This window comes from Gadus morhua, chromosome 14, assembly GCF_902167405.1.
Source record: "Gadus morhua chromosome 14, gadMor3.0, whole genome shotgun sequence".
Taxonomy (NCBI): Eukaryota; Metazoa; Chordata; class Actinopteri; order Gadiformes; family Gadidae; genus Gadus; species Gadus morhua.
This window is the reverse complement of record NC_044061.1, coordinates 26,632,310-26,656,054: the sequence shown is the minus strand read 5'-3', so window position 1 is coordinate 26,656,054 and position 23,745 is coordinate 26,632,310. Positions and strand designations below refer to the sequence as shown.

The window sequence follows — 23,745 nt, the reverse complement described above, 5'->3', positions numbered from 1 at the left end:
TCAAGTGATGCTTAACAGAGGTTATAGAAACGAAAAAACGCGTGCTATTACGTTCATTTAAAATGTTAAATTATCCTATTACGTTATAAAAACACGTTGCCCACATTTTAAAGATGCGCTTGGGGTAGAGAGGGTTAAGCCCCGGGTCATATCTGGACCACGTTGACCACATGCGTGGGGGCGCAATTCTCCACACATAACACAGTGACAGCAGTTTAAAGATGGCGGAGTGCATGGCAGCACGTTTGGCTTGCCAGGAGAATAAGATCCAGCGTCTCACCCAGGAGATCATTCATCTGCGTGATGGACTCATCGGGGCTAAGAACGTCTCCAGCGCTCCGGTCGTTACGCCGGAGCTGGAGAGACTGCGAGGGGAGAACGAGAAGCTTAAGTACCGGCTGGTGCACCTCCGGAGAGGTCTGCAGGCGGAGCGGCAGCTGGAGGCGGCGGGCAAGAAGCCGTTAGGAGGCCCCGTTACCCCCGGTACCTCCAGTACCCCCAAGGAAAACCAGAAACCCGAACCAAGCCGCCGCGCAAAGACCCAGGTAGCTGCCCTAACAGCCGTGGCTGAACTGTCTGGTGCTATCTCTAATGATATGAAAGCACATTAGTAGCTCTGTACTGAAACTAGTGACGGACCACTGTGTCGCAACTCCACTAACATGAATAGATGAACCCCCTTTTCTGCTCGTTTCAGGTGAACTCCTCTTCTTCCGAGGCAATACCAAGCGACAAGGTGAAGAAGGAGAAGAAGCAGGACAAGGGCCAGGGTGCTGCAGGTCTGAAAGAGGTGACTAGACCATCCCGTCCAGCCCCCATACACATCCTCTATCACTACCTTCCATCCTAACCATGGCTAACCTCATCTCCTTACCAACGAATTTCTTTTAGCAAAACATTGCATGATATGTGTGTATATGTAGGACCATGTGTGTTTTGCTCTTAAAAAACAGTGTAGTGGGACTCTTATTGTCAACCACACTGAGGATTTGTCTAGAGAACATCCTTAAAATGTTGTCTATGATATCACCTCCCTTGTAAGGTAAGAGGACCTTGCTCAGGGGCTAGGGCAGCCTTCCACTAAGGTGGCCTGTGTGTGAGAATGTAAAACTGGCACAAAAGTGTGAAGGCTAATACCCACAATTCTTTGCAATAAACCAGAGCTGAGCAGTGCTCCTCAGAGGTGATAGAACCAAGCAGACGTGAGCCAGTGGATCGTGGTAAGATGTGGTTGTTGTTGATGCTGACGTGGTTCTCCGGTTCTCCGGTCCTCAGCTGAGCCCGTCGCCCGCCTTCATCGCTGAGCGCCTGGCGATGTACGAGCGGCTGAAGACGGAGAGCGACGCCCTGCTGGCCCGGCGTGCCGCCGATGCCCACCCCATCACCGTGGCGCTGCCGGACGGACGCAAGGTGGAGGGCGTGGCCTGGGCCAGCACCCCCTACCAGCTGGCCTGCGGGGTCAGGTGAGCGGCTGCTCGGAGTGGCTTCTTTTTTTTGGGGGGCGGCATGTGGCTCAGGTGGTAGAGCGGGTTGGCTGCTAACCGGTAGGTTGCTGGTTCGATCCCCGGCTCCTCCTAGCTGAGTGAGGAGGTGTCCCTGAGCGAGACGCCTCACCCTCACTGAGCCGGCTGTTGCCCTGCGTGGTTGACTCCACCATCGGTGTGTGCATGAATGGGGGATTGTTAGGCAGTATTGTAAAGCGCTTTGAGTGGCCAATGTTCAGGAAACCTCATGACGGCCTTGGTGTTTATAGTCTCTTTTTTTATCAATTCTCAGAAGTGAGGGACACGCGCTACATGTCATTATGGCGGTTTTGGTTCATGCACAGCGAATGTAAAAAAGGCTTAAGGCTATGAGCTCACAAAGACTGGTACCAGGCTGACCCACGCAGGTTATTTTCGATTGCGGTTTGTCATGGTTCTAAATGAGTAGCCAGTGATGTGATGCTATTTATAGTGTGGGATCTGCATTATAAAAAAAAAGCCATGTAAGATCAAGGTCAGTGATTCTATGAGGACAGTAGCGGGGCTCCAAGCCAGTGGTTCCCTACCCCTAGGGATACTTTGGAGTACTGCAGGGGGTACTCAGAAAAGTACCAAAGTACATGAGCAAGTTTAAATTCTGAAAGCTACAAAACGAGAAAATGAACAAGCAGTTGAAACATGGAGAAATAGTGTGGCGGTGGTCTCTGGTGTAGCGGTGGTCTCTGGTGTGGAGGTGGTCTCTGGTATGAGAGTGGTCTCTGGTATAGCGGTGGTCTCTGGTATGAGGGGGGGTCTCTCTGGTGTAGCGTTGGGCTCTGGTGTGTAACCCGGTCGGTGTGTCCCAGTCAGGGCTTGGCGGACAACGCTGTGATCTCCCGGGTCAACGGCGAGCTGTGGGACCTGGACCGCCCCCTGGAGGCGGACTGCTCCCTGGAGGTCCTGCGCTTCGACAGCCCAGACGCCCAGGCGGTGAGTGTCGGGTCGTGGGAGGGGGAACAGCACCACCTCTGGGGCATTCTGGGTCCATAGAGGCCTGGGTTTGATCCGCTGGTGACGGAACAGCCATCAAACCCTGGTTTGAGCAAGTGTGTTAGTGTGTTAGTGTGTGAGTGTGTGTGTGAGTGAGTGAGCGCAGAGAGAGCTGAAGAGACTCTGGTGTCTCCTGGTAGGCCGATCCACTCCGTTGTCACCCGTTCCCAAGGTAACCACCACTAGGTTAGCGCATAACTGGTCGTTGTTTAAAGCGCGAACGCAGACCGGTCGCACGCTGCGCTCCGTCTGAGTGGAACACGAAAAGAACGCTTCTTATTTTGGACTTTCACAAAAAGAACAGTTTTAGTTTTTAACATTCAGCAGCGGGTTGGGTTTTTCATGTAGGTTGTGATGAAAATGCTTAACACTTCATGTTCACACTTTATGTTTGGACGGTTATTATTTATTTGTATAATTTTTTTTTAAATTGTGACAAATTGTTATGCAATTCCTAGTGCCATTAGCCGTAACGTAATCTATCTTATGAAAGAGGCAGGGAATACATGAAGGAACAGAATATAGTGGACCCGGGATGGCTTTAGGCTACGATCTGATCTGGTCTTACCCTGGGTCTGGTCTGGTCTGGTCTGATCCGGTCGGTCTGGTCTACAGGTGTATTGGCACTCCAGTGCCCACATCCTTGGGGAGGCCATGGAGCGCTTCTACGGTGGCTGCCTCTGCTACGGACCCCCCATCGAGAACGGCTTCTACTACGACATGTTCATGGACGGACAGGCGTGAGTACCTGTTTATTAGGACATATTCCTCGATAGACAGATGCGTGTCCCTGGGCTTTGAACTCACCTTCAGTTTTCAATTCAATTTCAATTAATTAAACTAAAGGTATTGCTTAAGTATAATTATTGTATTTGAATACAGGTTTTATGCTTGTTAGTTGTAGAATATCAAGCGAGCTGTTTCACGTTTTTTTGTAAGCCTAGATGTAGGATTTCAGTCTTTATTTCAAGATTTATATTTTCAAGAAAAGAAAGTATCTGCGGATATTGTTGACTAAAAGGAAAATAACATTAAGTAGTAGTGGTTGACAGCAGTAGGAGACGTGACATTGAGGCTTCAATGGTTCTGTGTGCGGTCTCGGGGGCGTGTCCAGCACCGGGTTCTCTTAACGATTGGTTCTGTTGGGGTCTCAGGGGCGTGTCCTGCACAGAGTTCTCTAACGATTGGTTCTGTTGGGGTCTCAGGGGCGTGTCCAGCACAGAGTTCGGAGCGTTGGAGTCTCTCTGCAAAGCGGTGGTGAAGGACAAGCAGCCCTTTGAGAGGTTGGAGGTCAGCAAAGAGACGCTGCTGGAGATGTTCAAGGTGAGAACGCCCCCCAGGTCAGGGTGTATGGCGGGCCAGAGACACGCTCAACCATTGATGTGATACTTATTAGACAGCTTTGTTGAATACTCTGTTCTGATTGGTCAGTCATGGCACACAGCGTTTTGTTGTTTCTGTGTAGCAGACCGCTGCCATGAATAACCGGCCGTGGATATCAACGCTTTTGCAAACCGCTGAATCGGAATAAGGATTTTATTTTTAATACATGAATTATTTTTGGTCCAATTATTATTTTCTTAGTGTGTAGCAGCTAATGAGAGGCTAACGAGGAGTCATTATCGCAAACTTGTGCCGATAATGACCAGCTCGCTGTCCATTATACGTTAAATATATTTGGCAGCAATTGTATACATTAGACGTACTACACAAATAATTGAAAATGGGTATTCCAAAACTACAGATTCTGAATTGTGCTTCTGATGAACAATCATCTTGTCAGTACTTTTCTTTGGCCACGTTTGTGCTCGGCACTTTGTCAAATACACTTTTCATCAGAGAGATGTTTTTAGAGTATGTATTTTACCGTGTGTGATTGCCTATTCTCCAGAGCGATTGACTAAAATAAACCACTTTTCCCTTGCAGTACAACAAGTTCAAGTGTCGTATCCTCAACGAGAAAGTGACCACGCCCACCACCACGGTCTACAGGCAGGTGGACCTCCAACACAGACGCACGCGTCCAGCTCGCTGCCACTGCGCTCTGACCCTCTGTGTGTTCCTCTTGTAGATGTGGGCCACTGATTGACCTATGCAGAGGGCCCCATGTCAGGCACACCGGCAAGATCAAGGCCCTAAAGATCTACAAGGTCTGTGGGGAAACGGTTCCTAGAATAGCGCCGCTCCTGGGAGTGATTATGTAGTTCCTGTCCAGCGGTGGTGTGATTTGTTTTCATTGTTATACAATGCATGTCGCAGCAATCTTGTTCAGCTTTGTGAGTTTGGGGCTCCCACTTTCCAAGCAATCTTTTCTAAAAAGCAATATTTGCAAAGCAATCATACGGCGGTACTTTGTGTTTGCCGAAAAACAAACCGGAAAAAATGTGGTACCGCTTTTGAGCTCCGATTGGCATTCCCTTCCTCCGTTTACTTGATCTGGTTTATAATAAACATACCAGCTCTAACGCGCACATGTGGTCCACACTCCTGGACTAAGAGGAGTAGTCCAGGAGTAGGCTCATTTGTCGACGAAAGAAGGAATTATTTATTCCTTGTTTACAAGTCATAGTATTCGCTCCTCACTCTTTCTTTCTACATATTTGTTTAATATACATTTTTCTTAATTATCTTATCCTCATGAGTAGAAGCACTCCAATGGACCTTCTATACTTCGATACGTCCTTCGATAGAAGGTCCTCACGATGACCTTTGACATCCCTTGTCTGGAGGTCAAAGGTCATCCATCCCTGATAGTCTCTGTTAAAGTGCCTCTCCCCCGTCCCCCCAGAACTCGGCCACGTACTGGGAGGGCCGCGCGGACATGGAGACGCTCCAGAGGGTCTACGGCATCTCCTTCCCCGACACCAAGATGCTGAAGGAGTGGGAGGTCTTCCAGGAGGAGGCCCGGAACCGAGACCACCGCAAGATCGGCAAGGTGGGGGTTCTGGAAGGCAGCCGCCGAGGGACGGTCTGAGGGGCCCGTCCGGGGGGGGGTCTCCTGGACGGCCATGGTTCCATCGTTGGGTTCTGCTGGTTCTGATGTTTCTGCTGGTTCCATCGTTGGGTTCTGCTGATAACGTGTGTTGCGTTCTCCCTGATCCAGATGTTTGACTCCTGGCCGACCCCCACAACTTGGCGTGATTTAATGGTTGCAGGAATGTGTGCGGTATAAATTTTTCAAGAGCTTCGACAAATGGGTGTATAAAGCCTGTCATTAAGATCTTATGGAACGCCAAACTCTGTTGTTAAGAAAACAGATTTAAACTATGGCAAGCGACAACAACAAATCACAAACAGAATTAGTTTTTTGGTTCTGTTGGTGGTTGTTTAATTTCAGTGCCTGTGTCCCCCTTTCCCTGTTTTTAGGTGCTAATTGCACCCTCTGTGCCTCACTCATTTTGCTCGGTTAACTTGTAGCACAGCCAGTGTAGCTCAAACATCGCCCCAACATTGTTGGTTTGTCGCCTTTTAAAAAAACAACTGCTTTTGTTGATGAATCGCACCAGTAGAGGGCGCTGTTCCCCCGCTAATAAATGGCGCTGTATGTGAAATCTGTGAGCCATCTGAGCGCCCAGCTGGTTCCCCAGGACGGTTCTGTGGTCTCCACGGGAGACCTTGGCTCTTATTAGCGCGCAGATCTCCTCATTCCACCCCAGACTGAACCGCTCACTCCTGGCGGAGTAAGAGCCGATGGGTGTGAAGTGGCAGGGACACCACCAGGTTGGACTGAAGATCTGAGCATCTTGTCTGTTGCATACACACACTCCAGTACATACAGGCTTGGATATACGGAAAGACTTGGATGGAGCAATATACTGTACACTGTCTATAACAAGAGTCGTTGAGGTCGAAATACTAGGAACCAAAACATTTCGTGGACATTTTTCTGCTAGTAATATAACGATACTTCTATATCTTATAAAGTGTGGACTGACATATAGACCAACTTGAATTGTATTCCGAGGATTTGTTTTTTGCTTTCATATCATTGACCTGAAAAAACCCTATTGGTTAAGTGAAAGTAGTTATTCATGCTAGCCCAGCGATCTCTTTCTCAATGGTACCGATATAGACAAGGTACTTTTGTCTTTGATGAAACATATACTCATAACAAAAGGGTCAGGTTCAAGGGATATGATTGTATACTCTTCGTAGTGTTTTTTGCATTGTACTGATACTTCACCAGGAGCCTGTAATGTAAGTTAGAGATGGCTGACGTATCTTTGGTCTGTTTCTCTCTCTCTCTCTGTTTCTCTGGCTCTGGCTCTCTTTCCCCCCCTCCCAGGACCAGGAGCTGTTCTTCTTCCACGACCTGAGTCCAGGGAGCTGTTTCTTCATGCCCCGCGGGGCCTTCATCTACAACACCCTCACCGAGTTCATCAGGGTAGGCTCCAGACTCCAGGCTCCAGCCGCCTGGATCATCATTACACCCTCCCACAGCCCATTGTTTTGTGCTCAGACCTATTAGAATCCTCTTATTTCCCTCTCGAGTTAATTAAGTGGGGGGGGGATTAATCCTGGGTTAATTGGGGGACTAATTGCTCCACTTGGTAGTGTGAATAATTGCCCTCCATTGTGATGATTGCAGTGGAAAATAACAAAATAAGGTTATCAATTAGTGGTACCTTCAGTAGAAACGTGTATTAAGGTTCTTTCAAGGATGCTCTAGTGAGTGGAAAACATCAGGAAAATATCATTATATTAAAAACTGAAATGTGCTTTTAAGTTTTAGCTAACACTCGTACCTTTTTTAGTTAAAAAGCTGTATAATTAAAAATAACCCGTAAAAACAATTGGTTGAAGGAGAAATCCGGTGTAAATTGGATCTGGGATATGTTTGGTATGACAACGAGTCACGTTTGGTAGCAAAAAAAGCACATATAGACGCATCCCAGATCCATTTTACACCGGATTTCTCCTTTTAAAAGGCAATGAATCACGAACATGTGTTGTTAAATGTCTTCAAATGTAAAATATATGCGTATGGCTCAAACAAGCTAAATATAAAATAAGGAATATTGATATTCAACAGAATTGTATATATTCAGAATATGTTCCTAAAATAACCTCATAGAAATTCTTAAGTGTTAAATGCATGTTAAACAGACTTCATCCTGGGCGCCTGCGATATACAAAGGTTGAAAACGGAACACTTATAGAACATCTTGTAGCTTTCCCCGTCCTGATTGGCCGATTTGTGCGGCGCTGACCGGTGCAATCACAAAGACACACAGTATGGTCTGTTGAGAAGGTCTGCCTGATAATTACCCCAGGAGCCGCTGATTTTCCCATTGTTGGGACCGCCGGTGAGGCTCCGCGGTGGGCAGACTCTTATACCTATAAGGCCAGCAACAGGAGCTCTCCAGCCAGCCTCCCACACTGAGAGAGCCCTCATCAGCTACTCTAAAGACGCCCGTCATTGTTATGCATATCGGCCTTCCAGTCAGAACGCACAGCGTCTCTCTCTCATTAAAATCTGGGCTGTTGAAGTAGAATAGGTGAAGGACTCTGAGCAGATATGAATGAATACAAATGGACTCCCATTTCTTTGAGTCAAAGAAGTGGTCACCAAAGCTACTGTATCTTTCTTTAGAAGGTGCCTTTCTTGGATTAGCCAAAGTTAACATCAAGTTCACCGCGTTTTATCAGCGTTGGGCCTCACAATATCTCGCACCAGAGACCCATTGGAGGCTGACGAGCCCGCTAACAACACAAGGCAGCGCTCTGACTCCCAGAACAAATAGATTATCAGAATGTGATTTGTGGCTGTTGGCCTCCAGACCCAACACAAGTCTGAACAGAGACGGACCTCACACAACATACACATGTCTGTACAGAGAGAGACAGACCTCTCACACATGGTACACACGTCTGTACAGAGACGGACCTCCACGCAACGTTCATACGTCTGTACAGACGGACCCTCCCTCACACACGCTGCCAATAAGCGGCTCCACAAGGCCGCTGCGTCCCTGCCCTCATCGTCCGTACACATCGAGGTGCGGCGGACGTCAGCTCCGTACCTTTTGTTCCGCCGGGGCGGGGTCGGGAGAGCCAGCCAACAGATTACTCGGCCGCACCCTGGTGTTTGCTTCTCCCTGACCGCGGCCCCGGTAAACATCCGGCCTCCTGCATGGCTATGCGTCTGTGCCAGCGGGGCAGTTGGTGGCCCCTCTCCTGGAGTGACTCAGTCTCTCTCCTAAGTGGTCTGGGGGAAGTCCGCCGGCGGCGTCGCACTCCTCTGAGAGAGGAGGCCCCCGCCGCTCTATCTATAGGAACACCGTGACTGGGTTTCCATCCCCGCTGCCAGCCAGTGGGAAACCAGTCCTCTCTGTTTAATGGGAAAATTGTGAATGGACTGCATTTATACAGCGTTTTTCCAACCAGCGGCCACTCAAAGCGCGATTCAATACTGCCTCACATTCACCCATTCATTTACAAATTCACACACCGACGACAGTGTCAACCATGCAAGGCGACAGCCAGCTCGTCAGGAGCAGTCAGGGTGAGGTGTCTTGCTCAGGGACAACTCGACACGACATTCCGGTTACCAGCCAGCTCGCTATGTCTCCTGAGCCACACGCCGCCCCAGCTCAGTAGTGTATCATGCTGTGGTGATGCTTGGACAGAACTATGTCCTCATCTATCAATTATAGATAATGAGCGTCATGTGGCTCTCCTCTCCAGGATGAATACTGGAGGAGAGGCTTCCAGGAGGTGTCCTCGCCCAACATCTACAACAGCAAGCTGTGGGAGACGTCGGGCCACTGGCAGCACTACAGCGACAACATGTTCTCCTTCCCCGTGGAGGACGACGTCTTTGCCCTGAAGCCCATGAACTGTCCCGGACACTGGTACCCCCACCTCCTCCTCCTCCTCCTCCTCCCACACTCTCTGACAAATTACTTTGTAACCTTCAAAACGAGATGTATATTTATATATAACATAATGACATTCCACAGTATGATTCTATATATAACTATATATAGAGAGAGATGGATGGAAAGAGATTGGTAGATATCTCGTTCTCTATATCCTAATATTATTTATTGTGTGTAGTGTGATAACATAATGGAGGGGAAGCCCGGTTTCTGAGGTTGTATAATGTTGATCTCCTGAACGCTCATGCGTGAGTCCGGTCCTCTCACATCGCCCGGGGAACAGCCGGTTAATCCCTCAACTTGTTGAAAGACAGCAGGGGTCCAACTCCGCTTCTGCCATGACGCTTCCACAAACTGCTCACAAATCTGAAAGGAGGAACCATGATCTCTTCAAATCAGGATCACTGCTTTAAAAACATGCAGATAGAACAACAAGATAGGATGTTGTGGGAACAATGTGGGGAAGACACAGCGTTTGTTCTTCTATTAAAGATGATCTCCATGGATGTCTACATGAGAAACATAATCCATAACGTGTGTGCACTCCGGTCAAATGCACCCATGGTTTCTCTTCTGGGTATGGTTAAGTTATTGATAAAGGACCACCTTATCTCTGATCAACCAGCTGACTCATGATTGTCTCGGACCCCCCCCTCCATTAAAGGCAAGGCGGGCAACTTTTTTGTGCTTCACATAGAAACATTGTCATACAATAGATAAGATAAAATAATAAAAGAAAATAGATAAATAGAAGAAAAAACAAAGGCAAAGTAAAAAAAAATGTGTTGTAGTGTAATAAAATAAAACAGATACTTAAGACAATATGAAGGAAAAGTAAAAGATGTATTGAAATGTATTTAAGAAAAAATACCCCCCCCCCCCCAGCCTGATGTTCAGCCACCGGCCCCGGTCCTGGCGGGAGCTGCCCCTGCGGCTGGCCGACTTCGGGGTGCTGCACCGCAACGAGCTGTCGGGGGCGCTCACCGGCCTCACCAGGGTGCGGCGCTTCCAGCAGGACGACGCCCACATCTTCTGCACCATGGAGCAGGTGAGCCCCCCCCCCCCCCCCCCCTCCTCGGGAGTTAAGTGATCAGTCACTCAACCCCCTCTATGGAGCAGGTGATCCATCAGTCAACCCCTCCCCCCACCTCCATGGAGATGAGTGAGCAGTCACTCACACCCCCTCTGTGGTTCAGGTGAGTGATCAGTCACTCACACCCCCTCTGTGGTTCAGGTGAGTGATCAGTCATTCACACCCCCACTGTGGTTCAGGTGAGTGATCAGTCACTCACATCCCCTCTGTGGAGCAGGTGAGTGATCAGTCACTCACACCCCCTCTGTGGTTCAGGTGAGTGATCAGTCACTCACACCCCCTCTGTGGTTCAGGTGAGTGATCAGTCATTCACACCCCCTCTGTGGTTCAGGTGAGTGATCAGTCACTCCCCTCATGGAGCATGTGAGTTATGTCACTCCCCTCCAGGGCTGGAGGGGAAAGGCTGACTCCTCTGCCTCCAAAAAGGAAACATGAATTGGTAGAAAATCTGCGTTGTCATATTACTTGCCTCATATTACTAGATATGTATTGTTCCTTTCCCCTTTTAATATTGCTCTGTTGAAAGAACAGCAATTTGACACACAATGTATCCAAAACATCCTTTTTACTTTATTAATTGTATATACATTAATAAGGAAATAAGTCTCAAGAATACATCAGATATTGGAAGGGAAAGTCAGTCTGCTGACTAAGTAGTTTCATTTTATTCAACACATCAAATTGACAGTGGGATGTTCCAATGAGCCGCTGCCTCTGATTGGTCCGTGTGCAGATCGAGTCGGAGATGAAGGGCTGCCTGGACTTCCTGCGCTGCGTCTACGACGTGTTCGGCTTTTCCTTCCAGCTGCACCTGTCCACGCGGCCCGAGAAGTACCTGGGGGACGTCGCCGTGTGGAACCAGGCCGAGAAGGTAAACACCACGGCACACCCGGGGGGAGCTCGGACTGGGCCACCTGATTGGTCGTCGGCACCGTCACATCAAATGAGTGTGATGGCACACATGGCTCAGACTCAAAACCTGGAAGGACTGTTGTGACGTTCTGGAAGCAGACAGCACTGTGTAGCACCCATCCTCTGCCCCCTTCTCCTCCCTAACTCTCCTAAAAATACCCCTCTTACGCACTTATTGCATGTTGTACATCCTGGCACTTAATGTACGCGCTTATTGTATGTTGCATTTTCTGTCGCTTAATGTATCTTTGTTGTATACAGGGAATGGGTTAACCTAGTGATTGTTAGTTGCTTGGCACTTGGTTCTATGAACATCCTTACTGGAGCGACAGAAGAAGGAGAAACAACAATATATATCTGACAAATGTAGTCGCTTTGGATAAAAGCGTCTGCTAAGTGCCCTTAATGTAAAGCAGTGGTGTAGACGTCTCGTGTCCTACTGCCATGAGAGCGTTTATTACGTGCTCCCTGCCACTGGTCTGACGTTTCTCCTTGTCTCTCCTTGTCTCTCCTGCTGGGCAGCAACTGGAGAACAGCCTGAATGAGTTTGGAGAGCCGTGGAAACTCAACCCAGGGGACGGGGCCTTCTACGGACCCAAGGTAGGACCGCTCCTACTGCACATGGATCTTTATCTTTAATATACTACTCTATACTGTTGTACTACTCTATACTATACTGGAAGGGTGAGCTTGAATCTTCGATAGAAAGACATTCAGTCGATGGCGTCTTTAAAAGTCGACGCAACGTGCCTTTCTGAGGTTAAACATGTTTGTCTATGTCGGCATTTCAGATCGACATCCAGATCAAGGATGCGATTGGCCGCTACCACCAGTGCGCCACCATCCAGCTGGACTTCCAGCTGCCAATCCGCTTCAACCTGAACTTTGTGGGGTGAGTCACCTCACGGACGCAGTGTTCACACATGAACCCTACCTTCTCTCTCCTACCCCCTCTCTTCCAACCCCTGAACTCTCTGTCTCTGTCTCTGTCTCTGTCAGTGGAGAGCCGTTCCTATCAGAACTGGGCCTTTTGGACCTCCCAAAAATGATAATAATCACTAACTATAAGTACGGGTGTCCCTGGCAATTTTTCCGCTTTAGGCAAAATATAATTTTAATACTCCAGCTTCCACACTAACTCACTCACTCTCGTTCCGTTAAATGGTCAGGGCATTCAATCAAGGAAATCTAATACCCTGTATGGAGGATATTCTCCCCAGAGACTGACTCTTCTTCCATTGAAGGCCCTGACAGGTCCCCTCCTGTGTGTGGACTAATTTGATCTCAGCTGACTTGTTCCTCCAGGTAGTCTCTACATAGGAAGAGTAATAGAACTCTACATGAACTCTGCAAGACTCAACTAGCAAGGAAGACTGAATCTGTCAGGCAGATGTTCTCAATGTTCTCTTTTTGAACAAGTCTTACTGCTTTTAGTAGATGGATGCAAATTGGGTAGCATGTGCTCTGATACATGTGTCCATCATGCTTTAATGATGTCCTGACATGTATCTGAATCCAAATGTATCTGATGAGATAAGACATTTAGTCATTTTGGAAGTTGGAGTTAAATGGTAATGCATCTATTAAGCCGGGAACTGATTCATATTTAAAGAGTAACTGATTGATCATGGATATGGACAAGGGTGTATCATTAATAAATTCATTCATTTTAATCTTGTAATTAACTTGATTTAATTTCAGGAGCATAATTATGAATATAACCAAGAAAAATCAAAATCAGAACATGGTCAACAGTTTCAACCTGGGGCGGTCGAGTGAATTACAAACTGCTGTGTTCAACGCTGCTTTTAGAGGAGAGCTGATTCAGTGAGCCTCTCTGTCGTCTGCAGGAAGGACGGCGAGGACAAGGCCCGGCCGGTCATCATCCACCGAGCCATCCTGGGGTCCGTGGAGAGGATGATCGCCATCCTCACTGAGAACTACGCAGGGAAATGGTACATTTACATTAAAATTACATTCACATTTACATTCAGGGCGCCTTGATTATCTCACATTATGGGTGCATTGATGAAGAGGTGAAGTCGTCATAATACTAATGAATCAATTTGCAGAATGCAATGCAATTATTTCAGTGTAGCTTTATCTCAAATAGCTGATAATAACGATAATGAGCGCATCCTGCTGCTTGCGGCTCGTTAGGCTAAAGGAAGAGGTGCTCAGGTCGTCTCCCTCCGTCTGGTCGTCTGAGAGGCACAATGCCTTTTATCAAGCTTTGGTTGTGTGGGTTATTCTTCAAACAAAGAATTTCCATGGATGTCGAACCAAGGTCGATGGCTGACGTAATATAAGTGCGGTGCAGGTGGACATTTGAATGTTTGTTATCAAATACAAATGCTATTGAATTGAAATACATGGGAGAATTAGTCAGTCAGGTGTAGAAGTAAAAGGATGTCATAGAAAATTACACACACACACCCACACACACGCACACACGAATGAACACCCACACACACACACGAATGCACACACGCCCAGAGTATTTCACCCTAGTTGCTGATGGGGTATGCAAACGCCAGCATCTCCCATTATTAACAACATAACACCAGGGCTCATGAATCTATAATCCAACACCTTGGTTGCTGTCTCTGCTTCAGTCAGCGTGCCCCTGTGCCATGGAACCTCTCCCTGATACTCAGTCCCTGTTCACCTCCTCCAGGCCGCTGTGGCTGTCCCCGCGCCAGGTGATGTTCGTGCCCGTCAACCCGACCTGTGAGGACTACGCCAAGAAGGTGAGCCCCGCACCCCGGTCTGACCCGCCCCCAACACAGACACGTGGGCCTTTTAAATGGAGTTGCGTGTTTGTGTCTCTGTGGAGCGTCTCTCAGCTCGGCCGACGCCATGATTCTGTGATGCACTCGTGGATGGATTCCTGCTCCCTGCTTCAGCTGTTGAATGAGAAAGAATAGGCGATCATTATGAATCGTTAAATATATTATTCATTATGAGACACAGACTGAATCATTTCACAAGGGGCCCCATCAGTTGGTCGTAACGCCGTAAATTGGCATACACCTTGTTTCAGTTCTCAGACTGAAGACGCTGACTTTACGATGTTTAAGTTCCCCTCTGTTTATGATGATGATGATGAGCTGATGTATCTCATACCGCCCAGCCCGAGCCAGGTACTTCTGTTTGCAGCACAACAAACAGTTAGTTGTGTATCTGTTGCAACTACATTCATTGACATCTTCAAAGTAGTTCTGATTTGAATCAGGTTAGAACCTTTTCTCTGCGTCCTCGTTGTCTGTCAGTCTGTGCTTGTGATCAAGAGCAGTGCTTCTTCCTTTCAGACTTGTAAGCAGTTTGTTGAAGCAGGCTTCATGGCGGAAGCTGACTTGGACTCCAGTTGCCTTCTAAACAAGAAGATCCGCAATGCCCAGTTGGCCCAGTACAACTTTATACTGGGTAAGCATTCTCAATTCTCGATATCCTCAAGCAGCGCGTCCTCATCTCCTCCGCATAGCAGTAAATATGGAGGGGCTGAAGGCTAAATGACTGTATTTATACAGAGGCATCTAACCAGTGGCCACTCAAAGCGCCTTACAATATTGCCTAACATTCACCCATTCCTGCACACACTCACACACCGATTGCGGAGTCAACCATGCAAGGCAACAGCCAGCTCGTCAAGAGCAGTTAGGGTGAGGCGTCTTGCTCAGGGACACCTCGAAATAGCAACCTTCCGGTTACCAGCCAAACCCCTCTGCCTCCTGAGCCACATGTAGCCACATGCCACCGACATGGAAATGAGGAATTCTTGCGCAGTGATCATTATGACGGCACAGAAACCTGGCCCTGAGCCAGCTGTCAATCAGCCAGGGGGGCCAGTGGGGAAGGCTTTTCCTATGTGGCAGAATCCAGTTCTCATGGGACTCCACTGAAACTGTCTTCCCAAGCCTGACAAGTGGCTTCCACTGAGCTGAGCGAGGGGTTGGCCCAGGGGGGGGGGGGGGGGTGTTGCTGTGTGCTGCGTGCTGCGTGCTGCTAGCTGTGTCTGGAGCAGCACGGCCATCTCACAGTGTTTTCTGTTGTCGTGTGTCCTCGTGCCTTGGCAGTGGTCGGGGAGAAGGAGAAGATGACTAACAGCGTCAACGTACGGACGAGGGACAACAAGGTCCACGGAGAGCTGCCGCTGAGCGAGGTGCTGGCCCGCCTCACACTGCTGAAGCAGGCGCGCTGCCGCAACGCAGAGGAGGAGTTCTGAGGGACGGCCGCCGTCAACCGCCTCGACTGGCACTCGCGCACGAGGGATGAAGGCCTCGGAGTCACCGGGAAGGCAGTCAGGAGAAGAGTTGGGGAGGGAATATCAAACAGGATGGCAAAGGGAAAGTGTACTCTAGTAATGAGGGAAAGGGATTAGAGGGACGTGAATGAAAGGGGGTTGGATTCCAAAGGCAGTTTGGCATGTGATGGTGTGATTGGTTAGAGCAGCAGCTTGTGGTCGGTTAGTTCGTTTTTGTTTTTTATTCAAGGTATTTTAACATCAAATCTTTTTGAATAAAATAACTAAATCTGTAGCACATTTGAGTTAATACACTAGAATGCTTTGTTAAGGCAAGAGAAGGTGACAATGATTGTTATAGTATAGCAGTGACTGAGCCACCCTGCATCATTAATGAACATAGAATGAGATTAAACCTGTTTCTGGTGTTCTGTTGACGATGAGTCACTGAATTGAATAAAGATATTCAGATACTGGAACGATTCTATTCCTGAATGTTTTCATGCAGTCAAATGACCCTTGTTTCTGGCCACGTCATTTATTTAGAAATGTTTTTGTGGGGTACGCTGTCAAGCGATTAAAATATTTAATCGTGATTAATCGCATTAATGTCATAGTTAACTCACGATTAATCGCGATTAATCGCAAATTCTTTTTCTATGCTTCTCATTTTAATTCTCTTATCAACATGGTGAAGTGCATCGGCTTGCCTTGTGCAAATGATTTTTTATTGATAACAACATTGGCATATATGATCAAAACAGGACGATACAAAAATAGCCTATAGTGCAATTAAACGACTGCTTTGAACAAATGTCATTTGAACATAGCAGTCAGGCTACTGCTTCTTTGTTTTGAGCCAAAGAAAAAAAAAAATTTTTTTTTTTTTTTTTTAATAAAATAATTGCGTTAATCCCGCGATAATTTTTTTAACGCCGTTAAATTTGGTTTGCGTTAATGCCGTTAATAACGCGTTTAACTGACAGCTCTAAATTAGAAACGCATTACAGTACACATGGCCATGTTTTTGAGAATCATACCCATGAGACCAATAGGTATATTTCCCTGCTGTGTCAAATACACTTAACATAATTGCAATGCCACATTCAATTTAATTAAAATAGAACATCACTCAAAATAACGTATCATTCATAATTTATTTTATTAACGAAATAATGTATGCCACGTGGGCGTGGTTAACCCGGATGACGAATTCGCGCTGGGCGTGGTTAACCAGGATGACGACGACGTGCTGGGCGTGGTTAACGCCCAGGACGCTCTGACATCAAGCTAGCTGTCTGCGATGCTAAGCTAACAACAACAATGTGCGCCGCCTGTCAATTCTGGAGACCGGACCGAGGGCGATGCCTGAGGTCCCACGGCATCATTCTGCTCCTGTTGACGGACGTCTTCCTGCAATGCGTCGGCGGTGGGTTTCATCCGGACAGATCAGACCGAGTGAAACGGGATGTAGCCCCCGATGCTAACGCTAGCTGCTCTGCGTTGTGGGGTTTTCTGCTCCTCAGCTTACACTAGAAAACATGTCAATATGAGATGACATTGTTGTGTTTATGTCTGTTAATGAGTTAAATTCCGACCATCTGCAGCGGGCTACACGAATTTTTAACCCCGACCCCATGTGTTTACTGGGATGTATGACTGGTGTGGTGGTGATGGTGGTGGGGGTCATGAATGTGGTGGTGGAGGGTGATGGTGGTGAAGTTGGTGGTGGTTGTGATGTTAGTGAAGGTGGAGGGTTCTCTCCTGCTGGTCTCTCTTCCAGGTTATCTGAGCTCACCTCATGTCCTCCTGGCTGGTCTCTCTTCCAGGGTATCTGAGCTCCTCATGGTCTCTCCTGCTACTCTCTCTTCCAGGGTATCTGAGCTCCTCATGGTCTCTACTGCTGGTCTCTCTTCCAGGGTATCTGAGCTTTCCTCACGTTCTTTCCAGCTGGTCTCTCTTCCAGGGTATCTGAGCTCATTTTCTCCCTGCTGGTCTCTCTTCCATGGTATCTGGGCTCCTCATGCTTCTCCTGCTGGTCTCTCTTCCAGGGTATCTGAGCTCTCCTCATGTCGGCCATGAACCCCCACCCTCCCCCCATGGAGCCCAGCACGGACCTGTCATCAGCAACCCGGTCATCCCTGCTGCCGTATCCGGTACACTATACTACACTAATATACTATATAACTACACTATACTATACCAATACTACATTATAATATACTACTACACTACTATACTATGATACTATACTATACTCCAACACTGTACTACTATACTATATTAATATACTTCTATCTACGTCTCCGCTTAATGAACCAATATTTCACGATTAATTACAATAATCAAAGAAACATGAACACTAACATAATAATTAGAGCTGTCAGTTAAACGCGTTATTAACGGCGGTAACGCAAACCAAATTTAACGGCGTTAAAATTTTTATCGCGCGATTAACTCAATTACTTTATAAAAAAAAAAAAAAAAAAACTTTTTTTTTTTTTTTCTTTGGCTCAAAACAAAGAAGCAGTAGCCTGACTGCTATGTTCAAATGACATTTGTTCAAAGCAGTCGTTTAATTGCGCTATAGGCTCTTTTTTTGTATCGTCCTGTTTTGATCAGTGTATATGCCAATGTTGTTATCAATAAAAAATCATTTACACAAGGCAAGCCGATGCACTTCACCATGTTGATAAGAGAATTAAAATGAGAAGAATTATGGGACAAAAACATCAAGGGATATTTAGCATAGAAAAATAATTTGCGATTAATCGCGATTAATTAGAGTTAACTATGACATTAATGCGATTAATCACGATTAAATATTTTAATCGCTTGACAGCTCTAATAATAATAAATACACCAATGCTCCTATGCTTCCAACATGGAGGCGATCATTGCGTTGAGACATTGCGATGGTTCAGGCGGGCCCCATGAGGGCTCCTCCGGAGCACTGAAACAGGGAGATCGTGAAGCTGTGTGTCTCCCTATGCCTGCAGCTCTGCCCAGGGACGAGGAGGGCTCCACGGCCGAGTGCCCCAGCGCAGGCCAGTGCAGCCGGCTCCCGTCCAGCTGTGTCTGCTGCCACTACCACCACAATTGCACCTACGGCCAGCCCACGGCCTTCACCTGCAAGCCCAAGAGGGGCGTGCACTGCCTGGTGAGTCTCCAGGGGATAGAGCCCACCTGGGCACAATGGGACCAAACTCTCTATGAGACCGGATTAGATGAGGTATTACTTGATTCATCCCAAGGGGAATGCTTGTGCAGCAGTTACAACACAAAGTAAGAAATTAGAGTACAAAAATGCAAATATACAATATAATAGCAAAACAGCAGTAAGGTAACCATATGTACAGTAGGGGTGGGAAAAATAATCGATTCTTCGATGCATCGCGATTCTCGCTAGAACGATCCTGCCTCGATGCAGATAAATTAATAATCGGAATTAAAAAAAATATATATAATTTTTTTTAATTTTGTAATTTTAAAATTATTGAATTTATCTTCAGTGTGTATTTGCCCATCTGATTTGTCTTGACACAAGTGCGATTCAGCCTACGCATAGCATGAGCGCAAACTCACAGCCAGACACAAGAACTCTTTAATGACATAGAAAAGAAAGATTAGAAGGAAAATAAAACTGAAACCTATTTTTTGCATGCTTCCATATTGTGTAATAATGCAAGCTGCATTGATTATTGCATTGTTCGTAGAGAGATATTTGTGACAAAAGCTTTCTCTCTTATGAAATATTCATCTGTTGATGTCTTTAATGATCATCACAGAAGTAGGAAGTGATAAGCAAACTCTGAGTAGCAAACCAAGATGTATATATATATTTTTGAAAATCACGCATGGAAATGTACATAAAAAAAATTGTTGCATTGAGTTGCATCGATAATCGCTTCAGAATCGAATCATTGACCTCATAATCGGAATCTAATCGAATCGTGTGGTGCCAAGAGATTCCCACCCCTAATGTACAGCCAGGAAGGTGAATGCTAGGTATCATAAATAAAAACGTAAACTAGAATCTAACTTGGAATACCCATTGTGAGAGAGACTGATTCCAAACAAACAATTCTAAGCATTACAACAGTGGTAACCTGTTGTGGTTGTTGTTGTTGTTGTTGTTGTTTTCCAGGCCGAGTCAGGGCAGCAGCAGGCCAACTTCTCTCTGTGGGTGCCCTGTCAGTTCTGCTGGCAGCTGGAGCCCTCCCAGTACACCTGCTCCAACTCCACCGACTGCATGACCGTGGCCTGCCCACGGCGCCGCTACAACGCCACCTGTGAGGTGCACGACCACGTGCACTGTTTAGGTACGTCACCACGTGCACTGTTGAGATACGTGACCACATGTGCTGTTGAGGTACGTGTCCACGTTAACTTTTTAGGTACATGACCACGTGCACTGTTCAGGTACGTGACCACATGCAATGTTTAGGAAAGTGACCACGTACACTGTACCCGACCACGTGCACTGTTTAGGTACGTGATCACGTGCACTGTTTAGGTACATGACCACGTGCATTGTTTAGGTGCCCGACCACGTGCACTGTTTAGGTACCTGACCACGTGCACTGTTTAGGTGCGCAACTGTTGGTATATCTTGTGCTTTTATTTACTTGGTTAAAAGTAACCCCAAAGCCTGCCTTAATGATCAGATTCCTCTTCCCACCTTAAAGGATCCGTTTTGTGAGGCAGTGCTGTTGCTGTCATTAATTACCTTCCACCCCGCAGGCAGAAGAGTCTTCAATAAACGGTTGTTCTGTAACTGGACCGGAGGTTACAAATGGTCCACGGCTTTGGCTCTTAGGTCAGTCATCTTCCTCACTCTTCTTTCTCAGTTACAATGGACTAATGATGCATTTAAAGTAGGGCTGTGTGATATGGATAAAAACTTTTGTCACGATATGGGTAATTTCATAACTCAGTAACAATATACATCACCATATAGTAAATTCTATGAAACAAATGTCTACCCAGAAATAACCCCATACACCTCATGACCGCTTGACTGAATGCCTTCTCTTTAATAATCTTTTTAATAATCCTATTAACTTAATACAAATTAAAGGCACTTTAATTTGTATTAAATCTGTTTCTGTCCTAAAATTCGGGAAACAAAGGAAGAGATCTTTAACGTAGAAAAATTGAAATCTCGAATAGTGCAGCAATTTAATGAGCACGCTAATTAAAAGTATAACAGAGGGCCATTTTGAATTGTAACATACACAGATTGCTCAATTATGGAGCTAGATAATATGATGATGATTGATAATAGCCTAATTAGATTATTGTAATCAAAGTGTAGTCAACAAAAGTAGAGCAGCGACAGAGGTCACTCCAGATCATAACGAGGACTACATTAACATGAGGACACTTTTGTATTCCCGAACCACAAGACAGTATTCACCTAGTAAGGACGGGTGTGATGTGGCTCAGGAGGTAGAGTGGGATGGCTGGTAACCGGAAGGTTGCTAGTTTGATCCCCGGCTCCTCCTAGCTGAGTGTTGAGGTGTCCCTGAGCCAGACACCTCCCCCTGATTGCTCCTGTCACCTTGCATGGTTGACTCCGCCGTCGGTGTGTGAATGTGTGCATGAATGGGTGAATGTGAGGCAGTATTGTAAAGCGCTTTGAGTGGCCACTGGTTAGAACAGTGCTGTATAAATGCAGTCCATTAACAGGATATGGTTTGTCTCCACTTCTCTCCTTCCCTTTGTCCCCGCAGCATCACTCTGGGCGGGTTCGGGGCGGACCGCTTCTACCTGGGTCAGTGGAGGGAGGGGCTGGGGAAGCTGTTCAGCTTCGGGGGTCTGGGCATCTGGACCCTGATCGACGTGCTGCTGATAGGGGTGGGCTACGTGGGGCCCGCCGACGGCTCCCTCTACATCTAGGACCCCCGCCCCCTTGTGTAGGACCACCCACCACCCAGCAGGTGCTGGGTGGTGCTCTTTCACCACCTCCTCCTCCTCCTCCTCATCATCCACCACCTCCCGGCATGGCTCCCTCAACATCTAGGACCCCAGCCCCCTTGTGAAGACGGGGCCGAGTGTTGCTCCTCCTCCTCCACTCCCCATAAGCCAAGATCCCACCCCGGTTCAATCAGCACGTCGAGCCCAGCCAAACCCCCTCCACGCCCCCGCAGCAGACCCAACTGCCAGCAGGCAGAGCGCGTTCTCCTGCCTCCCTACCAGGAGGCACTACCCACACGCCTGTCAGATCAATCCTAATCATCCGCCACTCCGTCTCCTGTCAAGCCTGTGTGGAGGAAATGTGCCCGGAGGTGTGGACCTGATAATTTTGTTTACAAGCGGCTCGGAGGAGGAGGCGCCATGTTCCAGTCGCCTCAGCTTATTTATTTCTTTGTGTGAACACGGCGGCGTCTAGATGAGTTTAGTGAGGCTGACGAGAAGGTGTTGGAGCGGAGTGGTTTCCTGTGGACAATTCAACTTCCTGGGACCCCAACCCCCCCCTCCCCACCACTCTCCCCCCTGCGGTGCGACTCCTTACACACATGCATGACGCATCAGGAGGTTTTGAGTGGTTACCATGGTTCCTGCAGGTCTATGGAAACACCGGAGACAACAGAAAGGCCTGACCCTGTGACAAAGGCACGAGGAAGGGACAGAATGAGAGGCAGCAGGGGGCCGCCCGCACATACCTGCAGCCCCACAAATGGTTATGTTACGTCCCCCTGAGTATAGGGGGGGACACTTTCAGTTTTGTGGAATAGATGGCGTTCAAATTGTATATTGCAATATTCAGGAGAAAGCCATCAGCCAAAACCCGGCCATCCGCAGCTGGGTTTACTTGATAACATCCCGATGTACGACAGGTTGCAGCACTCATTCCACCCTCACCGGTCAATGCTACGCTGACACTGAAACCTGGAGGCAACCCAGAGATTAGATTAATTTTATAGTGATACACAGTGATATATTATCACAGTGGCTGCAACATACATTTTACAAGAATAATCGCCACATTTTTTGCTCCAGGTCTGAATATTGTATGCTTTTCTCACATTTAGGACAAAATAAACGACCACACTTAGTTTCCCATGATTCTTTATAATATTGATTGTTTATCAGTTAATTTCCTTTTATTCTACTGTAATTGTTGACAGTGCCATTGCTGACATTCGACTGTTGCGATAAAATGCTTTTATTGGCCTGCTGTGTTTGTATATAAGTCCTTACTGTTGTATTTCGTTGGAACACTGTAGATGACTGTAAAATATCTCAAATAAAACGGTGTGTTAATCCAACCATTAAGAGAAGTTGTGTGTCAAAGTTTAACTAGATCAGCATGAGCCCTTGGTGATGCACCCAAGTAGGTGGTAACTGCTTACCCTTTAGCTTGGCTCTCCTCTCAGGACTCTAGTTCTAATAGAGCCCTGTTGTATTTCACATAGGCAAGCACTGTTGCTAGACCACCAATTATGGAGCGCATGTGCAGAGACTGAGTCAACAGGCCTGAGAAGCACGGGCCCCTTGCCGTCTACACAAAGCCAGCGCAAGGCCATGCAGATGCAGACTGATTCGCCGGGACCTATAGAGTGGCCTGTGGTCTGCTATGGGTCAGGAATTCGAAGGCTCAGGGCCAAAGCGTTTACCAAAAATTAGGCCAGGATTTTAAGTCCTGCTTAGGACAAGATCTGTATGAAGACTCCTGATATAGTATTCTGTCTGAGCTGGGCTCTGATAGGGTATTATTCTGTTTGAGCTTGGCTCCGTTATAATATTGTTTGAGCTGGGCTCTCTGATATAGTATTGTCTCAGCAGGGCTCTGATAGGGTAGTATTCTCTTTGTGCTGGGCTCTGATATAGTATTCTGTCTGAGCTGGGCTCTGATAAAGTAGTATTCTGTCTGAGCAGGGCTCTCTGATAGAGTAGTACTGTTTTAGTCGGGCCTCGTGTGGCCTGTGACGTGCTCTGTGAAATCTGAACACCACAATGCATCTCCGGCCTCTTAAGACGGCCCCATTTAGCAGTGAACAAGCATTCTGCCGCACATGGTTTCTGCCCTGTTACGCAATTCAGAGCGGGAGAGAACATAAATAGTAAATGTTGCAATTTCCTTTTGGGTTGTTAGAT

At 47.1% G+C, this 23,745-nt stretch overlaps 2 protein-coding genes across 2 annotated transcripts; both read left to right on the top strand.

Moving 5' to 3' along the window:
- Positions 1-185: 185 nt before the first annotated feature.
- Positions 186-16,129, top strand: tars3 (threonyl-tRNA synthetase 3). Its single transcript, XM_030376822.1, has 19 exons — positions 186-545; positions 698-790; positions 1,276-1,463; positions 2,330-2,453; positions 3,129-3,253; positions 3,719-3,836; positions 4,441-4,505; positions 4,585-4,663; positions 5,302-5,448; positions 6,799-6,897; positions 9,201-9,367; positions 10,280-10,442; positions 11,221-11,358; positions 11,922-11,999; positions 12,191-12,291; positions 13,250-13,354; positions 14,077-14,149; positions 14,711-14,825; positions 15,476-16,129. Exons 1-19 carry the CDS (start codon positions 222-224, stop codon positions 15,622-15,624), a joined length of 2,451 nt encoding a protein of 816 aa, XP_030232682.1. The 5' UTR covers positions 186-221; the 3' UTR covers positions 15,625-16,129.
- A 736-nt stretch (positions 16,130-16,865) lies between these two features.
- On the top strand, positions 16,866-22,928 carry tm2d3 (TM2 domain containing 3). The gene is made up of 6 exons (XM_030376818.1): positions 16,866-17,071; positions 17,694-17,798; positions 18,642-18,802; positions 19,790-19,964; positions 20,386-20,461; positions 21,378-22,928. The coding sequence occupies exons 1-6, from the start codon at positions 16,966-16,968 to the stop codon at positions 21,541-21,543; spliced, it is 789 nt and encodes a 262-aa protein (XP_030232678.1). The 5' UTR covers positions 16,866-16,965; the 3' UTR covers positions 21,544-22,928.
- The last annotated feature ends 817 nt before the right edge of the window (positions 22,929-23,745 follow it).